The following is a 22,464-nucleotide window of genomic DNA, read 5'->3' as shown; positions in this document are numbered from 1 at the left end:
TTACCATGTTGTGAAGAAAGTTACCCTGGCTAAGTTTACTCAGTCTTCCACTCTTCGACATGCATTAATGAACACCTCCACAAAAATATTAGCTGAAGCCAGTCCATATGATAGACGGTGGGGTGTTGGACTCTCTCTTCACGGTCCCAAGCTATTAAATCCATCTAACTGGAAGGGACAAAACTGGTTGGGGAAAGCTTTGATGGAGGTCAGACAAGAGCTTATGGACAAAGTTGTTGAGAGTGAAAAGTGTTAAATTCTTGTTTACAGTCAACTGAATGGTAAAGCAGCTTTCTATTCCTGGAAGCAAGTTCTACAATCATCACACACCTTGCACGAAACAGTTGTCATGCAATCTAACGAATGGTTTCAAGATCGCAGTGAATGTGTCAAGGATGCTAAGAGAAAGTTTCAAGATGATTCTAGGTCAACGAAAAGAATCATCATCAAGAAGACAAGAAAACTGTTCTTGTGTGTCGACGAAGTTGATAGTGGAAATCACATAAAGCATGCGGAAAATCTTCTCACTTTGTGTTACACTTTGGAACTGGCTAAGATTCTTAGACGGTTATCCTGTGATTTGTGTTTTGGATGTATGTTTGAACCTGAGGGAGAACTGGTGCACACGTGTAAGCACATGCTAGAACAGGATCACGTTGATGGTCTTTTCATGACGGCCATGAGTGAAATAAATGATGAACACGTGATTGATAAATGGTTGGAAGTATTTAGTGATGACACATCTCTGAATTACGTGAACATAGTTTCATACCGCTGCAAAGACTTTCGGGACACTCATTTTAAAACATCAGAGTGGCTTCATGATCTGAAGCAACGTGTGGTTAAGATGCTGTTGTTAGAAAATCGCTTTCAATAATTGTGAATGTATACATGAATGAATTCTATTAATTAAAGCATATGTTCCTTCCTATTCGTACCTTCATGTTATATATTGCCTGTTACAACTGGTTTCATTCAGTACGTGTGTGAGTTCACAAAAGATGAACAGGGTATTGTTAGAGAGGCACGAAAAAGCATTAGAAAAGTATTATTATGACCCTCACAATCCATGAGCCTACTATGGTCCGTCCAAACTCCGACGGGTATTGAAGACAACACCTCAACCTGATGTTAAGCTCAGGAAGGTGAAATGGTTTGTCAACAACCAAGATCCTTACAGTTTACACAAACCAGTCAAGCATAGATTTAAAAGGATGAAAGTCAGAGTGAATTCCATGGACGAAATGTGGGATGTGGACCTTGCTGATCTTTCACGCTACAGCAAAGAAAATGAGGGTATCCGGTATTTGCTTGTCGTGATTGACATACTGAGTAGGTTTACTTTTGTCCTTCCTTTGGAAAATAAAAGGCCAGAGTCCGTGTTGAAAGCCTTTAAAAAAATACTTCAAGAAAGAAAACCAAGAAAAGTACGCGTAGATGGTGGTAGTGAGTTTAAGGGAGTGTTCAAATCTTTTTTGGAAAAACAAAATATTACCATTACTATTGCACGCAACGAAAACATTAAAAGTAATTATGTGGAACGCTTCAACAGAACACTGAAGTCGTTGATCACACGTTACATGACACGTAAGAACACCAAGCATTATCTCAGTGTTCTACCTGATTTGGTGTACAACTACAATAACACCCCACATTCGTCTTTACCCCTTCTATCACCTGCTCAAGTCAATAAAAGCAATGAATTGAAAGTTTGGCAACACTTGTATGTCAAACCCTTGTTGAAGTCAAAGGAAAAAAAGGTCAAGTGATAAAGAAATACAGATATAAAGTTGGTGATCTTGTTCGCATCCCATACCTGAGGAAACCGTTCAGCAAAGAACTTGATCTGAAGTGGACGGAAGAACTTTTCAAAGTAACAGAACGTTTCAAGAAACAAGACATACCTCTGTACAGAATTAAAGATTTTCATGGTGAACTTATTAAAGGGAGTTTTTACACTGCCGAACTGCAAAAGGTTAACAAAGGAGACGATATTGAGTGGCAAGTGGAAAAGATCTTAAAGAAGAAACGCATGAGAGGAAAAACGTATGTTTTGGTTCGTTGGTTAGGTTGGCCTAGTTCTTTTGATTCATATGTGGAAGAAAGTCAACTGAAAAACCTATGATGGAGAAATATGTGTTTCTCAAGAGTTCTGACACAAAAAATTCTTATTTCAAGGATAACAGCCCCTATCATTTTCGCATTAAGCTCAATCAAAGACTGCTGTTTGATGGATTTTGGGTCGTGTCTTTATCCGAGTTAAACTTTGGAAAGATAGACCTCACTCATGTGAACGATCCTTATGTAGATATACTGTGTAACCTGTGCGATAGTTCACTGGTGGGTAATACCCAGTTACCACTGTTAAGACGCATTGATCTGAGGAATGGACCCAACTTTTCCTTTGTTAATGAATACAATATCCATGTGATGGTCAAAGAGTCACCTGACATTGAAATCTGTATAAAAGCGAGCAGTGGAACACCACTGTCATTCTTGAAAGAGCAGACTTATGCAACACTTCACTTGAGACGTTATCCCTTTGCTGACTGAACATGGATTCCCTCCCTCTGTATATCCCAGATTATAGCAAATGGCAGAAATACTTCAAGAAACAAATGACAAGTACTTCTCGTGTTGTGAATGGAAAAGCTCCCCCTAAAGTTATTCCATCTCACCGATCTGTTTCTCAACCGGAAGAACCTAAAATCGAACTGCAGATGACTTCAGAACAACAAAGTGTTGTGGAGAGAGCGGATGCTAAAGAAAAGCGTCATAGGTCTTTAAAAAGAGCTGCAGGTGAACAGATTGCCACAACCAAGAAGATACGTCAGACAAGTAACATCGCCTCCAAGACAGCTAAAGTGCTCAAGTGTACTCCTGTGAAAGAAAACGACATCTTCAGTTGATCATCATGTCTTTATTGAATAGCAAAACTTTTGAAGAGTTGGTACCGGATTCGCTCAACCTATTTACCTTACCTCCATATCAGACCAGTATCCAGCAACACTATTTTGTAGATGTACGCCCACTCAGTCAAATTAATGACTCTTCTCCACTGGAATTTCACATATCCAATTCGGGTAGTGATTACATTGATTTGAAGCGAACAAAACTGCATGTAAAACTCAAAGTCACCCATGCGGATGGATCGGTATTGGATGCAGACGAACACGTGGCACCTGTCAATTTGCTTTTGCAGGCACTGTTTTCTCAAATTTCAGTGTATATGCAGAACCAGTTGGTGTCTTCGACCAACAATCATTATGCTTACAAGAGCATGATGAAGACCTTGCTAAACTATGGAGCTGATGCGAAAAGCTCTCAAATGACATCGCAGCTGTTTTACAAAGATGAGGGTGAAGATAATGATGCCATTGAAACAACTGATTGTGTCACTGGAACCAATTACGGTTTGATTGCACGTGGTACCTACATCAAGAAGAGCAATGAACTGACCATGTCTGGACCTTTGTATGAAGATGTGTTTAGCATGAAAAGACATTTAATCAATGGAGTAGATTTGACTTTGAAATTGTACAGATCATCACCTACTTTCTGTTTGATGAGCGGTAAAGCCAACCAAGAGTATACCATTGAGCTACTCGATGCTTATCTTCAAGTATGCAAACTCAAAGTCAACCCGGCGCTGATTCTAGCTCACAACACCCTGTTCGAAAATAACTCCAATGCACTCTACCCTTTCACCAAGTCTGAGGTCAAGGTCAACAGCATCCCTGTTTCTCAACTGACGCATACCATTGATAATGTGTCCAACCCCATTGCTAATCGTTACATCATCGCCTTTGTGGAAAGCAAGAGTTTGAATGGGTCATATGACAAGAATCCTTTCAACTTTCAATCCAGCATGCTCAAAACTGTCAGTCTCTATGTGAATGGTGTCAGTGTACCTGGACGTCCAACTCGAGCTGATGATGTGAACAGCTACGTAAACATGTTTGATGGCATGGGGTTTTGGAGAGAAAATCGAGGAAATTTCATATCCAGGGGAGAATTTTTGTTAGGAAATGCACTGTTTGTCTTTGAACTGGAAGAGTTGTGTGGAGAATCCGAGTACCTCAATCTGGTGAAGACTGGAAATGTGCGGTTGGAAATCAAGTTCAAAGCTGCACTAACCAAAACGCTGAGCTGCATCATTCTCAGTGAAAGAAACTCCATCATCGAAATCGATCAAGCGCGAAACGTCTTCATCAAGTAAATACAGAGATGAAAGCTTCACAGTTGATGTGCGCCCTTCAGTGTGATTCAACCTTACAGACTCACGTCTTGGGGGTGTATGCCAGAGATACGCTTCCTATAATCGCACCTTTCATGCAAAGACAAGGTGTAGGATGTATTGTGAATACTGAGTCCAGTCAGAACAGTGGTCGCCACTGGGTTGCTATGTACTTTAAAAACAATACAGCAGAATTCTTCGATAGTTTAGCAGATCCTGTTGATGTTACATTTGATCGCTATTTAAAGACTTATGCTGGTTCTTACTTACGCAGTAATCACCGGTTACAATCTGTGAATTCAAATGTGTGTGGGTTCTATTGTTTGTACTATGTATTATGTAAATTTAAAGCATGCCAGAGTCTAAACCATATACTTCATCAGTTTGATGTACACAACTTCATGTGGAATGACGCCTTTGTATCTGAATATGTTTGTAATTATTTCAAATACTGCTCTGCTTCTTGTCTAGATTGTAACTGATGTTATATCTATGTATGAAAAAAAATATCAATAAAATTAGTGTAGATGAGATTAGGTTTGTGTTGTGTATAAATACCACGGTATCAAGCCTAGTATTGCAGTTCTGTGCTAAAGAGCGATCTGAATACATCATGGGAGAATGTGTGTTACCATTTCAAACTCCTACTACAATATCGGTTGTGGGAGGATCTTCAAGTGGGAAAACCTTTTGGGTTGCACAGCTCTTAAAACAAGCTAGCTGCATGTTCGATCCACCACCCAACCTGATTGTGTATTGCTATGCCGTGTGGCAGGATGCCTACAGCGAACTTGAGAGGACGATTCCCAACATTCGATTTAAAGATGCACTACCTACAGAAGAGGAGTTAAAATCATATTCTTCGGAATCCGATAAACGGTGTGTACTGGTAGTAGATGACTTCATGCAAGACATTTGTAAGAACCCTCTGTTTTTACATCTTTATAGCACACTATCTCATCATCTGGGAATTACTGTCATTAACATTCAACAGTCAGCCTTTCCTAAAGGCGAATGTAACAGAACCATGTCTCTAAACACCCATTACTTTGTTCTGTTGTCTAACCCGCGTTCAGCACATGAATACAGAATTTTGGCATCGCAAATATTTCCAGGTCAAATTAAATATTTTATGGAATCCTTCCAAGATGCAGTTGGGAGAAAACAATATGGGTATCTTGTTTTGGATGCTTCACCCCATGCTGATGAACGCTATGGACGTTTACGCACAAACATATTTCCTGATGATGAAGTATGTACAGTCTACTTACAACAGTCCCAGAAGTAGGACTGAAATGATATATTCGTCTCTCTACAAGTGTTTTCATCATTTCACACTCACCGCTGAAGTTGAACAGAACCATGGGATGTGTGCGGACGGTTCAATGATGTGCTCGCAGACTGTGTTGAAGCAGAGCGTTACACTGAGGAGTATGGCTATAAGTTTAGTGACAGATTGAAGTCGTTCAACAACTGGCCTGTTCAAATGAAACAGTCGCCAAAAGCCATGGCTGAAGCAGGATTTATTTACACAGGACAGTCTGATAAAGTCTACTGCTTCAAATGTAGGCTTCGTGTACATCAATGGATACCCGATGATGATCCCATGACTGAACACTTCAGACTGTCTCCACACTGTAACTATATACACATGGTGTCTGAACCCATGGATACCAAGAAAGGTTAGACGTGAGCAACTTTGAATAAATATTAATCACCGTAGTTTTTCAAACTGACAACCTTCCATATAACAACCAATTCACGTCACTTCAGCCATAGTACAGTCAGCCCTCGGTCAGAATGTATGCAGTGAAAGAAAGGAATTGTCTGATCAACATTATCGAAACACACAGAAAGGATGATGCAACATTGAAAGAAACAGCTTCTCGAATGTTGTTTACAGTGTCAGTGTGGGGAGACGATTACGCTGCTTTACAAACAGAACATCACTATGACTCATGGACTGAAGTCATTAAAGACTTCTTGTGGAATAACAGACTGTGTCCCAACATATTAGATGAAGACATATGGATAGATGGAAGGGTAGACTACGAATGTTTCTGTAGTGAAAACGAGCGAGTGGTTGCTAATAATATTTTTCGAAAGGCTATGTCTTTACAAGATTACGAAGACTCAAAACACAGTACCACTGTGTCTGTTAAGGGTGAAGATTTGTTGGAAAGTTGGCAAAGAGATCCTCCTCATGATTGTAGTCAGTGCAAAGACGATGACAACAAAGAAGATGCGATTTTGGGTTTCTAGATAAATAACACTAACCAAAGATGTGTGTCTTCATTTGAGAGTGGAACAGCTACCCTACAGCATCAACATGAGTGGTCTGCTCCAAAAACATTCAGCTTTTCTTATGATGTTGGAACAAGCTAGTGTCAGGCAAAGAAAGGCTTTGTTAATACATGCCTCACGTGAACAGCTTATGTCAGTGATTACTCTTATATTTAACATTTTGAGAGGAATCATACCCTTACCACACAGTGATAAAATGCGTCTCTCACGCTACAAGAAGTGCATTCGATCTTTAGCCAGCAAGACAGTTAGTAGTCGCGAGAAACGTGAGCTGATTCTGACACATCATTCGGTTCTACCCATTTGCATAAAATCCTTTCAAGTATACCTCTCATCGATTCACAATGAGCAAGCCTATGGTTCTTCTGACAAGAGAGACCTACCAGAGGTTGATGAACAATCAAGAAGAACAGATTCTTCCTCAGACAGCGAATCAGATACTGAATCAGAATCCTCTGACGAGACAAGATCTGAAGATGATGAATCATAATAAGGGTTCTAGTGATGAAACGGTTGCATCTGTCATGGAACATAACATGGACTTTATGCTTCGTGTCCCCGAGCAGATCATTCGAGGGGTTTCGTCTACAAAGACCATTGGGAAGTTAATGAGCTTGTGGATATTTGTGAAAGAAAATATTCTGAATGGTCAAATAGGACTAACAGGAGATCTAAGACTTGTGTTACCTAATGGTGAGGTATTACATGGTTCAAATATAGTGGACTTGCTCCGCTTTCTCATCATGAAAGCAGGTGCTGAGAGTCACCGACCAGTGGGATATAGAGAGTTTTATAAACTTTTGAGACATTTACACGTTCCTAAACATCTCATGAAAAGCAGGCAAAATAAAGACAAAAAGAAGAAGACTGTAAATACTTTATATATAAAACGCAAAGCGTCTCATGGTGTGCCTGGTGTGACAAACGTAAGGAAAACAATCGAACCATTTTAATGTACATCCATTCTTCTATACATATTATGTACAAGGAAATAAAAAAATGGATTACTAAATGACTAGTTGGTCTTGTTGTTTATCGTAAATGCATGTTGAGTTTGGTCAGCATCAGCAGTTTCTCTTTTCCTGTGTTGGAAAGCAAACCAGCGTTCAAACTGTTAATGTTGTCATACCAGTCGGTGTATCTATCATGGAAGTTTAGTCTGAGTTGTGTACGTTGATGACGTGCACTTTCTAACATGTTTTGATGAGATATTCCACTCAGAGCTTCTTCAAAATAGCGCTCCACCTTTTCATCACTATTCAGCATCACACACTGGTGATTGATTTGAAACGGATGACCAATTTCACATCCATAGCAATCGTCTTCACACAATTTGGTGATTTTTGTCTGGAGTTCATTCAGGTAGAGCGTTTTGAGAATAGACTCGAACATTTGACGATGGTGTCTCAAGTCACATGCACGCTCAAGAGACCGCCTTGTGGTGTTAATTTCACGCACTTCCACAGGATATACAGTGTTAGCAGGGATCACACCCTGTTCCATGAGCCGCTGCAGAACCCTCTGTGCTGCTTGATAAGCAGCCATTCGTGTTCTTCTTAAGGTTTGTCCTTCACGCAGCGTTTCACCATTGGCACCGATCAGTCTGTACACATATCTCTGAACATTCATTTTGACGCTGAAAATAAATTAATGATTAGATAAATAGTTAGATAAAAGGAGCAATATATATATAATTAGATAAATTATATATAATGAATGAGTAAAGGAAGCAATATATGGTGAATGAGTAAAGGACTCCATACATGGCAAATGCGTAAAGGAAGCACATACCTGTTGAGCACTGTTTTCTTGTGGAAAGATGTCTTCACATACATAGTGAATGTATACAATTTTTTTTAGATTGGTGAATATCCATATGGAACGCTGTGAACAGCATCATCTAACAGATACCTCTTGTCGTCAACTGGTGTCAATGCCACTTTGTTTTGTCTCTCAGTGTACAAAGTGTTATTGTATGATCGAATCAAGTGAAAGGAACAACTGAACCTCTTCTGTTCAAATAATGATTGTTTATACATATCATGTCTGAGAAATTTCTTGATGACAGATTTCTTAATGCCTTTAGCTGTCTTTTTTTCGATGACGTTTTTAGATTTTTGCATCAGAAAAGAGTACATTTTGCTTTTTAGTCCCACAAACTCTAATATGATGCTCCCGCCTGCTTCATCCTTCATTTTACCAGTTACCTTGCGATTTTCATCCGAGTATAACCCTTTTGGATCATCAGGTGCATAGTTGGAAGTGTCAAACAAATGTTGATTGTATTTCATGAACACATAAGGATCCAAAAGGGGTTCATGTGAAGGTGCATGTACATGCATAAACAAACTGTCCGTGTCCGTCATCAAAAGGTCAAGTCTTTCTGGCCCATACTGCATTTGCATGACATCATAATAGAAAGTGTAAATTTCATATTTGGCTAAATCCAAGATGGTGAAGCCAACAGCAATGGGTTGATCTAAATGTACAGATAATTTCTCCAACTCTACTGCAGTCACGTCTTCTGAAAAATTTTTGACCTGTTTGAAGTTACTTTTAGCTGCACATTTTCGAAGTTTAGATCTCTGTGTTACCAACTGAACTGTTTTATGCTTTCGTTTATTCATGCAGAACCGTCCAAACACACAGTTGTTCATGAGTTTATAACGATCTTTATCACAGTCATCCTTGGCATTTTTGCGGTTACTCAAATTAAGATCGATGTAAGGTTTCAACCATGCTCCTTGTCTAAATTTTAACACTCTGTGTATTTTTGTACATATCAATCCATGTCTCAGGTACAGCTGTAACGTTTTGAAGTGAACCACGTAGTGGGAACGATCTTTTAGAGTAGTGAACAGTTTTTTACCGGATGATTTCTTTGAACCTTTACGCAACGATTTTTTGAGTGGGTTGAAATGAGTTAACAGTTTCTGGTGAGCAGGTGAAAACTCATCATAGGGAATGTCATCATGTGTCGGAGCCATGGGAAAAGCAGCATGAGCTTTGTGTAAGTGTTTGGGATACAACAAATCGACTTCAAGGATGTAACCTGTATCTCCTTCTGTATCGACAGTTGTCCAGTCAATGCTGTCATACTCTTCAGAACTGATGAAGCGATAGTTTCCAATGGGGAGCGGTTGTAGCATGACTGTTGCATATAGAGAGTTAACATCAAAGTAGAGAAGAAAGGAGGTGTCTTTCAGTGGATCAAAACCCGATAGGTGATAATTGTTAGCAACTGCATATTTCTTACTAATCATAGACACCCCACCACGAATGGAATTTTCAATGAAATTGTAAGTGTCGACATCAGTGAACAGATCAAGTTTGGCATCTGTGATTTTCATAGCAGCATCCAGACAAAAACCTGGCATGGAGTAATAATGACAAATGTCAAGACCATAGTCAGTCAAACACCCTGTTCTGAAGGTCTCTATGATGTCGGTTAATAGCAGCACATCAACACTCACATACAACCGGACAAAGTCGCTCATGGTTTCACAGTCAAACTCCTTCCATAATTCATGAACAAATGTATAGTCTTCCTGACTAATATTTTCATCAGACAAAGAACTGAAAAAGGATGCTTGAGAAGGTAAACAGGTCTCATTCAGTTTTCCCCAGTCATCCATGTATTCATAAGGAAAGGGAACTTTCCTTGTTAACATGTTTCCATGATGGGGGAAGTGTTCTTTCAAATAGACAAATGAATCCACGCCTTTGTTCAGTTGGTTTTGTGTCAGTGCATCTAAGGAACTTTGCAGAAATTTGTAACTATCCAAAAAGACCAAATTGTTATCCACTGTAAACGATAGAAACTGTTCTGAGTTGTGAGGGATGACTGTAATGTCTCTGTCACCAAAGTGTTGTGCTACTTCCAGTATCAAGTGAGAATCATAACGTTCAGAGTTATGAAGCATGACAACCACTTTCTTGCGTAACTGAAAATTCAGGTTACATCGATTATGCAAAACTTGTCGAAAACGTCCTGTCAGGTGATCGTGGTCTAACACTCGATCAGTACCTAACAGTTCACTACACAAACCACAATGAGTAGCATTGGCGATGGTTATCTTATCTTGGACAGTGAGCTGCATGGGTTTGATAGAATCCAACAATGTCTGGATGCTGTCATATTGCCTTAAAATACTTTCAATAAAATGCTCAGCTGCCTGTTCTCCTACATAGGTTTGTACAGGTTTCGAATACCGTTCCTCCGTGCACACCACTTTGTAAGCATAAGCACAAGGTACATGTTTATTCAGTCGTGAACTACCCGGGTTGCTTTCTGGAATGAGCAAGGACTCAAAATCAGCCACGATAACAAACTTGGCTCGTTCTGTTTTGCTTTGAGAACGTAATCTAAACTGATACACCGCATCCTCTGGACTAGGCAAAACGACTCTTTGTGCTTTGTCATAACAGTAGTCTTTATGCTTATCCAGACATTGTTGTGATGTATAACACCAAAGACATTTGCGACAGATGAACTGAGTGCGGTTATTACGTTGCTTGTTTCTGACTAACCCACTTAAACTGGTAATGAGACAGTAATGTGTATTTGGTTTAACGTCTACGTCCATGCGTTCATGTTCTTCTAACCCTAGGATGCCTTCAAAATCATCCGACTCACTTTCTTGTGAAAGCAACAACAAATCAATCTTCCTGTTTTCATCTGCATCCAGCCTATTACTGATGTACATGGGATACAAAGTATTATCTTCAAACCCATACACGTTGATACTCAACTCATTGGCTTCTTCAAATCGAGGAATTTGTTTTAAAGTCATGGGAAAGGTGAATCCTTCTAAATTCAAACGGTTTAAATAAGGACGATAATTTCCCTCGCGTTCTTTGTTATGAGAAGCCGGAAACAGTTTTGCTAAAATGCTGTAAGCAAAACAAAGATTATCGCCATTTTTTATGTTGATAATACTTTTGGATTTCTTGACAAGAGTTTGTGGTAGTGGAATATAACTACCACCTTTGAAAGGTTCAAACTTTACCACAGTGAGTTTCAAAAGTACAACGGCGGAGATATTCAAACCAGAATGAACCCCCTCATAATCATCCAGCGTCTGAAGCATCTTGTGTACGGCTTCAAGATACTGTTCATTTAAGTCACTACCCTCTGTAGCTATAGTCATGACACTTCTGAAATAAGCCTCATGGTAACTTGTGCTCTCATCTTCCCGACTAGGTTTGGCCATTCTAATATGGAGACACAACCCCCATTTTACGGCTTTTTTCTCACGAATTTCATCCTCAATTGTATCAATAACCTGACTTTGTTCACTAATCATGAAATTCAGTGAGTCCGTGCTATTCCGTCCGTCAAAGTCATAGTCTCTAACATCTCCCTGTAGGGAGTGGCTTGAACATGGACGTGAGGCGATATTGGTGGCGGGAGGGGCGTTAGGTGGGGGAGGAGGAGGGACAGATAGCGTAGCCGTTTTAGCCCTTTGTCTACGTTTACCTCTGCCACCACCCGACATGTCATGGTCAGTTTTATGTGTGTGCATTCTTAATGCTTTAGAGGTTGGGAAAGATTGATGATACGTTTGACAAATATGTTCATCAGGAGCAGATGTTTTACAGTTACATGAATGTCGTTGATAACCGAATTTGCTGTTAAACCTTTCAAAGCAATGTGGACATTGACGACAATAAACAACATTTTCGGAACAACTTTTGACATGACGTTTTAAATTGTCTTCCCGATTAAACGATCGATGGCAATGGTTGCAGGTAAACAATATGCCCACTCGTTCACAATGTCTCTGATGTCTTAACAAATGACATTTCTGTTTGAAACAATGTCTGCAAATTTCACATTGGAAGACAGGACATGTAGTTTGCTCAGACATTTTGTTATTTGTTGTTATTCACCTACTATAAAATTTGAATACGATTCACTATTGCATGCTTTTTTCTGCGCCAACTTCTTTGTTTATCTGAAATAATTAAAGTTATGATAAAACGTTTCGAACAATGTTTTAAAAAATGATGCACAAAAAAGGCCGAAGACTAAGTATTCTGATTGTTACTCACTTCTCTGTTGCTTGTACGTTCGCTTGAAGAAGTCTTTGACGGACTGTTGAAGTGTGTTTCCGGTCGTGCATAACCTTATCCTTTTTATACCGTGTAAGTGCGCTATGATGCTTGCTATTTCTCATGTCTTGTATCGGAAGAGGGATGCGACTGGGGTCGCCACGTTTTGAAAAAGTGTCACGATTACTTCGCTTCTGTTTTTCAACAGTACAACGTGGTTGCTCGGTACATGCAGGGACGTTGATACAACGTGTTTTGGAAATGATAGAGGGGTGTGTCGCTCATATATACTGCTCACCATCACTCATGATGTTGTCTTGACTGATATTCTTGTATATGCGCGGATTCACATGGACACTCACGCGCGCGCACACACACACACACACACACACACACACAGACACACACACACACACACACACACAAGCCATCGAACCACATGCGCGCACACAGAGTGAGAAGTCGACACTGCTAGACTATGGGTGAAAGTCCAACAAAGAATAAGAACAAGACTTTTCAAAGTAATTATTCGTTTTATTAAATTAATAATTCCTTTTCATTCCTGACGACGCGTTCAGTGTGGTACATGTCTTATTACAAGGACGTTGTTTGCTGGTGTTGTGGGGAAAGCGTAGGGGACCCGTGCCTGACACTGTGTCACTGCATCAAGAGGATCCCTTGATACCTTCTGACAGCAACAGGAAATGTAGACTAACGCTTAGTTTCTGAATACATATCATTTTGATAGTAACACACAAACACATTCAAATTCAAAAGGAGCATCAGGGAGACCAGAGCTTATAGGGCTTGAGCGCTGCAGCTAGGGCTATGGTGTTTGGGAAATAATATGGTTCGGGGGCTATGAGACAGACTACAAGGGATCTTATCATCTCGGATGGTACGGATCAAGACAGCCACATCGATTGCGAATACACTCAGCACAATCATACATTCAGCACAATCAGCGACAACGTGGTTGTGCAGACTCGTACCACTTCTGAAATAATAAAATTTGTAAGAAGAACTCATGTGTGTAACGGTTTTTAACAGAATTAATGTTAAGTAACTTTACGGTAGGAGTACTACATCATTACATGAGAAGGGGCGTGATTGGACGAGTGGTAGTGACGTCGCACTGTATGTATATCAGTGTGTTCTAAATCGGATTTGCAAATAATTTGAAGAAAAAAACCCTTCTTGCTATAATTAGACTTTAAACACACAATTATATGAACTGTTTAAGACAAAAAATGTGACTTACTCAAGACAGTAATCTATATAAATTTATTAGACACCGCATTGTGAGAAGCTGGTTTTGGTGAACATATGAGTAAATTCATTCATAACTAACGAAGCCGGAGGAACGTTTCAGATCACTATCACCAGCTCGCCGCTTTAACCGGAATGAACCCGGTTGTCGAGCGAACAATATGATTAAAGTCAGGCCATAGCTACAGGTTTAACCTAACCTATCACCCGTCGTCTACCTTCACCGCTTTTCATTCAAGACGATATGCTTACTAGAATGAACTCGCCTCACACATATATTCAAGACTAACTAAACAAACTCAGTGAGCGGGTAAGCACGTGTTCCCGTTGGTGAGAAACATTGTGCAAGCACCGCCATTCATGTGTCCATTTAGATTGCCTCGCAGAATATCTACCACCCATCATGATACTAACAGCGCAGTGATAATAACGTATTTTAAAACTTGTACTTCTCACATCTTAGTAATAATTTATCCAACACTATGATGTAGGTAAGAACACTTTTTGTGAATTTCAGGTTCTCATAAAATTCGTAGTCGCCTACAATAGGATACAAGGTCATTATCAGTACACCTATCAACATGTTATCATTTTGTGAATACCGTCTTTAATCAAGGCGATCGCACGAACAGAATTATAAACCACTTATCAATCAGATAAAGTAATCACATGACAGTTAATACGTGATTGTGGTAACATAGATGATGATCAAAGTTACAAAGTACCTGCGCGTTAGGTTCTGCAACTTTTCAACAGAACACTAATCACATGGTTTAACATGTAATGTTTGCATCAAAATCTCTCCCACTTTGCTAGTGAATTCACTCTCACGTTTGTGTAAAGTCGAGGTACGTTCTAACGATTCTATCTAACGATCTATCACTTGTTACAGCATGATTATCATAACGAATTTCATTAAGAGTGGAAACATTGAGGATACACATCACATAACAGACATTTTAGATTCGGTAAAGTGTTACAAAGTAATTGAATCAGAAGCGTTAGTACTCTTTATAATTTTAAGTTCGTACTCTGTTCTTTGAGCATTAAATGAAACGCGAACAGGCATTACGTGAAATATTCCAACTAAAGCTGTTGCGAGCGGTGGTGCGTTTTAAGACGTAAACGAATTAGCAGACTCTTAAATGTGGAAAACGAGCTGTCTGCTGCTAACAATTTTCTTTTCATCACTAATTCTACTGAATTTGAAAACATAGCAGGGAGGGTCTTGCACATCTCAGTTAAATAAACAGTAATTTAAAGCAAACCCATCTTGACCTACAGATCAAACCATCTTGACCTACAAATCAAACCTACTTGTCAGCACTTTTTTACACAATGGGCAATGGCGGAAAAAGTGGTGCATGAGCATGACACAGCGTTTCTCTTGCTGCTGATTAAGTTTCATTACAACGCATGAAATGGGATCGCGATGGGTTAGGGTTTGTATGTGACTTGATTAAAAAACGCTAGATCATAAAGACACTGCCGAGACGTCGCCAAGATAACCAGTCACATGACACCTTTCATGGTTATTCTATATTACAGAGTACACCGTGCACTGGGTATCAACCGGTCATTCCACCCTGTCGTGACAGTTCTGTATAAACAACTTATTTGAATAGACAGCATTCCAATCGTTTTGTAACAAATAACCATCAACTATAGCGTGAAACATCCATTGATAATTTCTCCTTAAACGTCATTAACTTCTTTTCACCATGGTGATATTATGTATCACTAGGCTTAATGAAATTGATATGTTTAGATAATGACTGTCACGTGTAGCTATTTTTGGGATGAAATGTGGGCCAAATGAGGGATGAGGGATGAGGGATGAGGGATAAATGAGGGATGGGGGATTTACGGTCACTGGTTTCATTGTCTTTGCTAATTGGAGCACGAAATGAGGGATGAGGGATGAGGGATGTGGGTCATGGGCTATTGTTTTAGCTAATTACCGCATTGTTTTAGCATTGTTTTGACATAGTTTCTATTGTCTGTGCTGTAGAATGAAATTTATATCTACTTATATCTCAACAAGAGCTTTCGCCGTTCAACTAGAAGTGTACGTAATAGGCAATGCACTTAGTTTTCATTGCACACCTGAAGATCTGCTGAGCGACGGAAGATATAAATGCAACAATATATCACCCATGAGCACCGGCGATGATTATTGATCGATGTCAGTGATGTTTGGGGTGCTATATTCATGTTATCACCCACCTGTATTGGCGATGGTCAGTGATGCAAGTGGTGTTTGTGGTGCTGCATTCATATTATCATCCACTTGTACTGGCGATGATCAGTGATGCCAGTGATTCTTGTGCTATATTCATATTTTCACCCCCTTGCATTGGCGATGATTAGTGATGTCAGTGACAACACCGTCAGGGTTGATTTCAAAAGTGAAAATCGACATTAAATGTGACGCAGGGGCATGTCGGTCAAGTATGACGTGTTAGTCGTGTAACACGTGTTCGTGTGTGTAACACGTGTATGTGTCATAACGGTCTTGTAGGGTAAACGGAACGTGATGCGAGTCTGCCGAGAAAAGCGCCATGCAGCGTTGTACATGGAAGTGTTACTGATCTCTTACCATTATCATCAGGTGGCACTGGCATAAATTATTACACAGAGAAACAAATAAAAAAAGGACAGCATTTATACTTTCATAACTATCCGTCACTCACGGATGTCAGCTTGCTTGAGGTTTATGTGGCAGCAGTGCTTCACATGTGACAACACTGCGAATATATTGTTGGTTTGAAAATGGATAACACAAAATATGTCACACCAAAATTAATTTCTCATAGGTTTGAGTTAGTCTTGGATCTTCTCCTTGTTTGTTGGAAGCAGTAATTACTTCGATAACTTCTTAGTAATTACTTTGATTGGTTGAACGCTCACACAGGTTAAGGTATCGGTCTTATTCATGCTGTCAGGACCAGATCATCAGGCGTAGCTGGTATCATGTGATGAAGTCAGATCACCATGTTTCTTTTTCAGTCGTGCCACGGAGTGATAGATGCTTGTTCCACCTTTTTTTTTGTAAATCGATTACCTCTCTTTAAAATCAATAATGAATCCATAACGATTTAACATATTTTGTCACATCTATATCCATCAAAACCCATACATAGATACGGTATTTCTCTTTCGTTATTCGTATAACCTAGATTTTCCTTTACAACCATACTAACGGCGTCCTTATCACCCGTTAGTTGACCCAGGGGAATATTGGATGTCGAGGGAGTTAGTTTCAATTTATAAACATCATAACGCTTGAACTGCCTACGATACAGTCATGGTAGTTGTAGATATTCGATCAATGAAATTATACTAATACATTCATTGTTCATGCGTTCTTATAACCTTCTATATAAACACATACAATACTATGCATGGTTGGACACACATACATGACAATTCAAAATAGAAGACATAAGCTATGGTTGGTAATTAAACATGACAATTATTATCTAATTCACCTTGCAATCAATCAACAAATATTAGACTTCCACAACCTATTGTAAAATGTAAGGATAAAGCTTGTATAATAGCGAACGTATTTGAGGTACTGGTGAACGTTACTTATATTAGGTTGAATACGGTATGAACTTGCTTCTGTATTTTACCTGGCACTTCCTTTCAGTTCACTTGATTCCTAATTTGATACATAAAATGTATGTGAAAGTTATACACATAATATTACCTAATGGAATATACTAGAACATGAAGTTATTTAACAGAAAACAATACATTCCAAATTAAATAATTCAGTGACGCGGAATTAACAACCTGTATATAAGCCATATTTCTAACCTAGTTGATGTACTGGAAAAGTGGCAGAGTCTTAAAACGCTTTAACCTAAAGTTTCAAAGTTTCAGTTAAAACTAAGATATAGACACGTTAAGTAGGCCTACCTTCAAAACGAGAAGAGCATATTAAGTTGAAGCAGAGATGGATCTGCCTTCTTCCTGAACATGCCTCGTTTTAAAGCAACCTGACTTCTGCTGACAAAGGTGTCTAACAATAACGGGAAACTATTGCTTTCTTTTGAAGAGAACTACGTGTTCACAATTTGGAAAGATTAATCAATGTCGTAAACTAGTTTGGGCACTGGTAGTCCGGCCTATACCTAGCATTGTGTTTTATCCAGCGCGATTCTCACCACACTTCTTTGCTGGACGATAGTTCTAAATTATTGTGGTCTGCCACAAATTGTTTGAGGTTACATTATGTGATGGTTGACTTAGCTTCTCGATAAGATCCGTTTTGAGACTGCCTGTATGACAGGTTGGGAAAGTAGCGACCCTGACCTATGAAATAAATTATTACATAAACTTTCCGGCTTCGACTGATGTCGAGTGTATTTGCTGATACAGGCCGGTGATTTTCTAGCTGTATGTACAAAAGAGACATTTTATAGTAAAAACCTGACGATTGAAAAAATGTGATTTTTTTTATCTATTTAACCAAAATTAAGGAATTGTAACACGTTGACAATACTCCTGGGCGACGATGAGCTTTTGTCCTCAAAAGCGAAGACAGTTATGCATGACTTATCACATAGATTCATGGTAATTTACAATCATACACGGAAAAGAATAACAACATAAAAATATACTCCAATACAAATGAATTTGAATGAACGGTAATGTATTGAATACCAATAATCTCGAACTTCACAACAGAAATACAAATACAAAAAAATACAAATGTGGTCACGTGACAGAACTGGGGTCGACAATGCTGATATACCCGTGATGTGATAGGAGAATATAGGCGGTAAAAGGTTCTCTAAATAGGCGTTGGAGTTTTGGGGCGGCAAAGAAGCATATGCGAAAGCCGTTTGCGACAGTACACGAGCGGTGTGTAATCTTATTTGTAAGGGTGAAATTGGGCCACACGACCGTAAGGGCAGGAGAAAAAAGACCAGTTTGCGACAGTACACGAGCGGTGTGTAATCTTATTTGTAAGGGTGAAATTGGGCCACACGACCGTAAGGGCAGGAGAAAAAAGACCAGTTTGCGACAGTACACGAGCGGTGTGTAATCTTATTTGTAAGGGTGAAATTGGGCCACACGACCGTAAGGGCAGGAGAAAAAAGACCTGAGATTCGGAGATTATCAACATGAGATGGAGGACAGATATTCCAGTAGGAAGGACACAGAGTGGGGTGCATGGTACGCACAATGAGGCATTGAGAACCAGTAGTGACCTCAAGCAGGAGACAGTTTTGGTTAGAAGACTGTAGTTTGAGAACCAGAAGAATGAGGAGAGTAATGAGAAGAATAGTGATAAAGCCTAGCAGTATTGAAACATGATAGTCAACAAGATCTGAAATAACAAATGTAGGAGAAGACGTTGTGGTAGAGAATTGCATGTCATAATTGAAAGAAGGTAAACTAAGAGCTTTAGAGGGAATGGTATAGTGCATCATAACAAGTGCAGCTGATAGGGTTCTAATTTTGAAAAACATCCAAGCGGTGAATATGATAGCAAGAACAGATAGACTAGTGCTGATAATGGCGATAATGGCAGATGTATCTGGCCAAGATTGCTGGAGTTCTAATTGCCAAAGCGGCTCAACTAAATTTTGAAAGATTTGCTGGTCTTTCTTTGCATTAGTGACCATACGTTTTAGACTTAAATGGGCTTTCTTGTCTTGGGCAATTATGCTGCTAAACTGATGGGAATATAAATGAAATGCTGGGCCCTTAATGTCAATTTGTTTCTTAAACTTTGTATCACCTGCAATAGTAGAGAGGGCAGTGGAATTGAAGAAGTGTTGGAGGAGAGCCAGATTGACTGGGTGAAGGCGTGATGGAGGATTTTCAGTTCATTTTGGAGAGATTTGGCCATTTTAGTGATAGCTTTGTGGTTATCTTCAATGGCCTGAAGTGAATTACAGAACCTATTGTTAACCAATTTCATAAAAGAAGAGAGATGTTCGGTGTGATGCTTTAATGTATTGGCCACACTGATGTCATACTTCTTTAGGGCATTGATATGCTGTGCCAAAACATTAATGTCCTCAGTCGTTGCTGTGCCAAAAAGTGTTTTGGAAAAGGAGCCTACAAGCTTAAAGATACCACGTTTAGATCTAGATTTTACAGAGGGTTTAGACTGTGGAATAATGTCGGTAACTTGAGCATTGGTTTCATTGACATAGAAGATACATTTGGCTTTAATCAGACTGAGATGAGTTTGGATTTGTCTGAGGACAGTACAAGTTGCATTGCCCAAATTGCATATGGTGAGATGAGGAAGGACTGGAACATTAGGCAATTTGATTTCATATGTGTGTACCCAATGTTCAGTTGGAAAATAGGCTGGAGGGGTGGGCATGAAGAGAATTCCATAATTAAGTCGCTGCATGGGACCTTTGCCAAGAACAGGCGACAAGAACAGCAACAGCATTGCAATGACCATGTCTGCGCCAGGAGTGAGCTATGAGAGAAGAAAGCAGAGGATTCTCAGGATGATGACCTGGAGATGAATCATGTTGTGGCCAACAACATTTTCCATATCCTAGCACTACATGACAAGGAGCATTTTATGTCCTTAAAAGGGTTTGGTCACTGATATTCCAAAGCCTTCCTGTCACGAAGACTGATACGAGGCAAGCGTGATATTATGACGTTTTGAAAAATTTACGTTTGTGTTTACGACCTGTTTTTGTTTTTAATTTGTAGAAGTCAGCAATCAGGGCTGGGTTTAAGTTGGCAGCTAGTTCCCATGTGCATTCACTGTACCCTATCCACTTCACATAGTACCATGGAGCACCCTTAATGCTTTTTCCTTTGATGGTTTTATCAGTAGGGTTCTTCATCTTCCATGGGGTTCGGGGTGTTAGGTGAATGGTCAGGATTGGATGCGTGGATGGGATTCTTATCAGGAGTGGACTTGCCTGAGTGACATTTTTGTTTTGACTGGGACTGTTTTGCTTGAGCTGAAGTGTGAGGTGTGGGTGGCTGAAAACTGTAAGAGTCTTTCTGGGACACATTGTCATCATGCACCAAGTTTGGACATGGAACAGGTTCATTGGGAGGTTGGCTTTGGGGATGTTTTTTAGTCTGTTGGCATGGATGAGGGATTTGAATTTTGAATAAGGACCTGTTCACCAACTTGAAATGGAGGTTCTTTGGCTTTGATAACATGGCGATCTTTATTTGATTCCTGCACGACTGCCATGTTTTCTTCTGCCACAAATTTGGCAATCCTGAGATTGTGAAGCAAAGCATTCAAATGACCATCTGCATCTCCACCAACTGACGATTTTGAAAGGAGAGTTGAGTCAAAGGGCATGTGCATTTCTCTGCCAAACAACAGATAATGTGGAGAGTAACCAGTGGACTGACATGTAGTATTTCGCATGGCCATCATAGTGCAAGGAATAAGTTCAGCACAGTTGTTTTGTTCAGGATTGACATAAGTGCGAAGTGCCTCTTCTGTTGAACTATTCCTGCATTCACAAATACTATTGGTTTGTGAATGATAGTTTGAGGTATAGAAATGTTTGATGTTCAGGAGTTTGCATAGTGCATTAACCAGTTTCGATGTAAACTGACGGCCTGTGTCAGTGAGCAGAGTGCCAGGTGAACCATAACGTGAATAGCAAATGAGCTACCTCACTAAGCTTCTTGAGTGTGCATTGGAAAACCTTCAGCCCAACGGGAGAAAGAATCCACGGCAAGTAGAATGTATTTGTAGCCTTCTTTGGCTTCTGGAAGAGGGCCTAGAATGTTTACCATGTACCATAGAGAATGTGTCACCCACTGGTAAAGGAACCACTGAGGCTTTCTTGTTGTGAGATGGAGATCGTTTAGAAAGCTGACAATGGTGGCATGATTTGATGTAATGCTCTATGTCTTGGTACATGCTTGGTCAATAATACTAGTTCAGCAGAGTATGCTAGACAGCGTCTCTACCGAAGTGGCAACCGCCTGCTTTAGAATCATCTAAAGAAGTAAGAAGATCTTTCCTAGAACACCTAGGAACTGCCATCTGTGTGATAGTAGCTGGTATGCAGTTCTTATTGCCTCTGTGTTTAGCCTAATAGGAATGGTACAAAATACCATCTAGTAGTTCATACTCTAGGCACGGCCTTTTATAGACCTTGAATTTGGGCATCAGTGTAGTTGGGTTGAATTTCACCTGTGGACAAGTAATCAGTGATTGGCCGTTATCAGGGCTTTTAGCTTGTTTGTCTGCTGAATCCTCCTACTGAGTTTTACATCTACAGAGGATACAAATGTGGGAGTTTGACTGCTGTAGACCAAGTCGGAACGGAATATCATACAAGTGATCCTGAGTTGGGTTCAGTGTGTATCTGGAGGGTAGAGGAGAGGAGTTGGTTGTTTGTGGAGGGGGTGTGGTAATGTTTGAAGAGGAGGGCGGGGTCATAGTCAAACACACAACATGATGGGGTGAGGTGAATTGATCTGATGAGGCTTTGTATGACTTGCCGATATAGATCTGTGATGAAGAGGATACTTCCTCACAAAAAGTATTGGTTGGACTTGATGGGTTGCAGTGACTGGTGTGCATGAATGCATTTGATTGGTTGGCGCACATGGATGGGTTGGATATG

At 39.8% G+C, this 22,464-nt stretch overlaps 1 protein-coding gene across 1 annotated transcript; it reads left to right on the top strand.

The window, feature by feature from the left end:
- The first annotated feature begins 3,280 nt into the window (after positions 1-3,280).
- Positions 3,281-4,219, top strand: LOC137260795 (uncharacterized protein F54H12.2-like). Its single transcript, XM_067798361.1, has one exon. The coding sequence runs from the start codon at positions 3,281-3,283 to the stop codon at positions 4,217-4,219; it is 939 nt and encodes a 312-aa protein (XP_067654462.1).
- Positions 4,220-22,464: the final 18,245 nt, after the last annotated feature.

The sequence above is a fragment of the Haliotis asinina genome, chromosome 14, assembly GCF_037392515.1.
Source record: "Haliotis asinina isolate JCU_RB_2024 chromosome 14, JCU_Hal_asi_v2, whole genome shotgun sequence".
In the NCBI taxonomy this organism is placed as follows: domain Eukaryota; kingdom Metazoa; phylum Mollusca; class Gastropoda; order Lepetellida; family Haliotidae; genus Haliotis; species Haliotis asinina.
This window is presented reverse-complemented; position numbering and strand designations above follow the sequence as displayed.

Excerpts from the sequence above, each read along its gene's own strand:
- LOC137260795 (XM_067798361.1), top strand. The coding sequence starts at position 3,281 with ATGATGAAGACCTTGCTAAACTATGGAGCTGATGCGAAAAGCTCTCAA.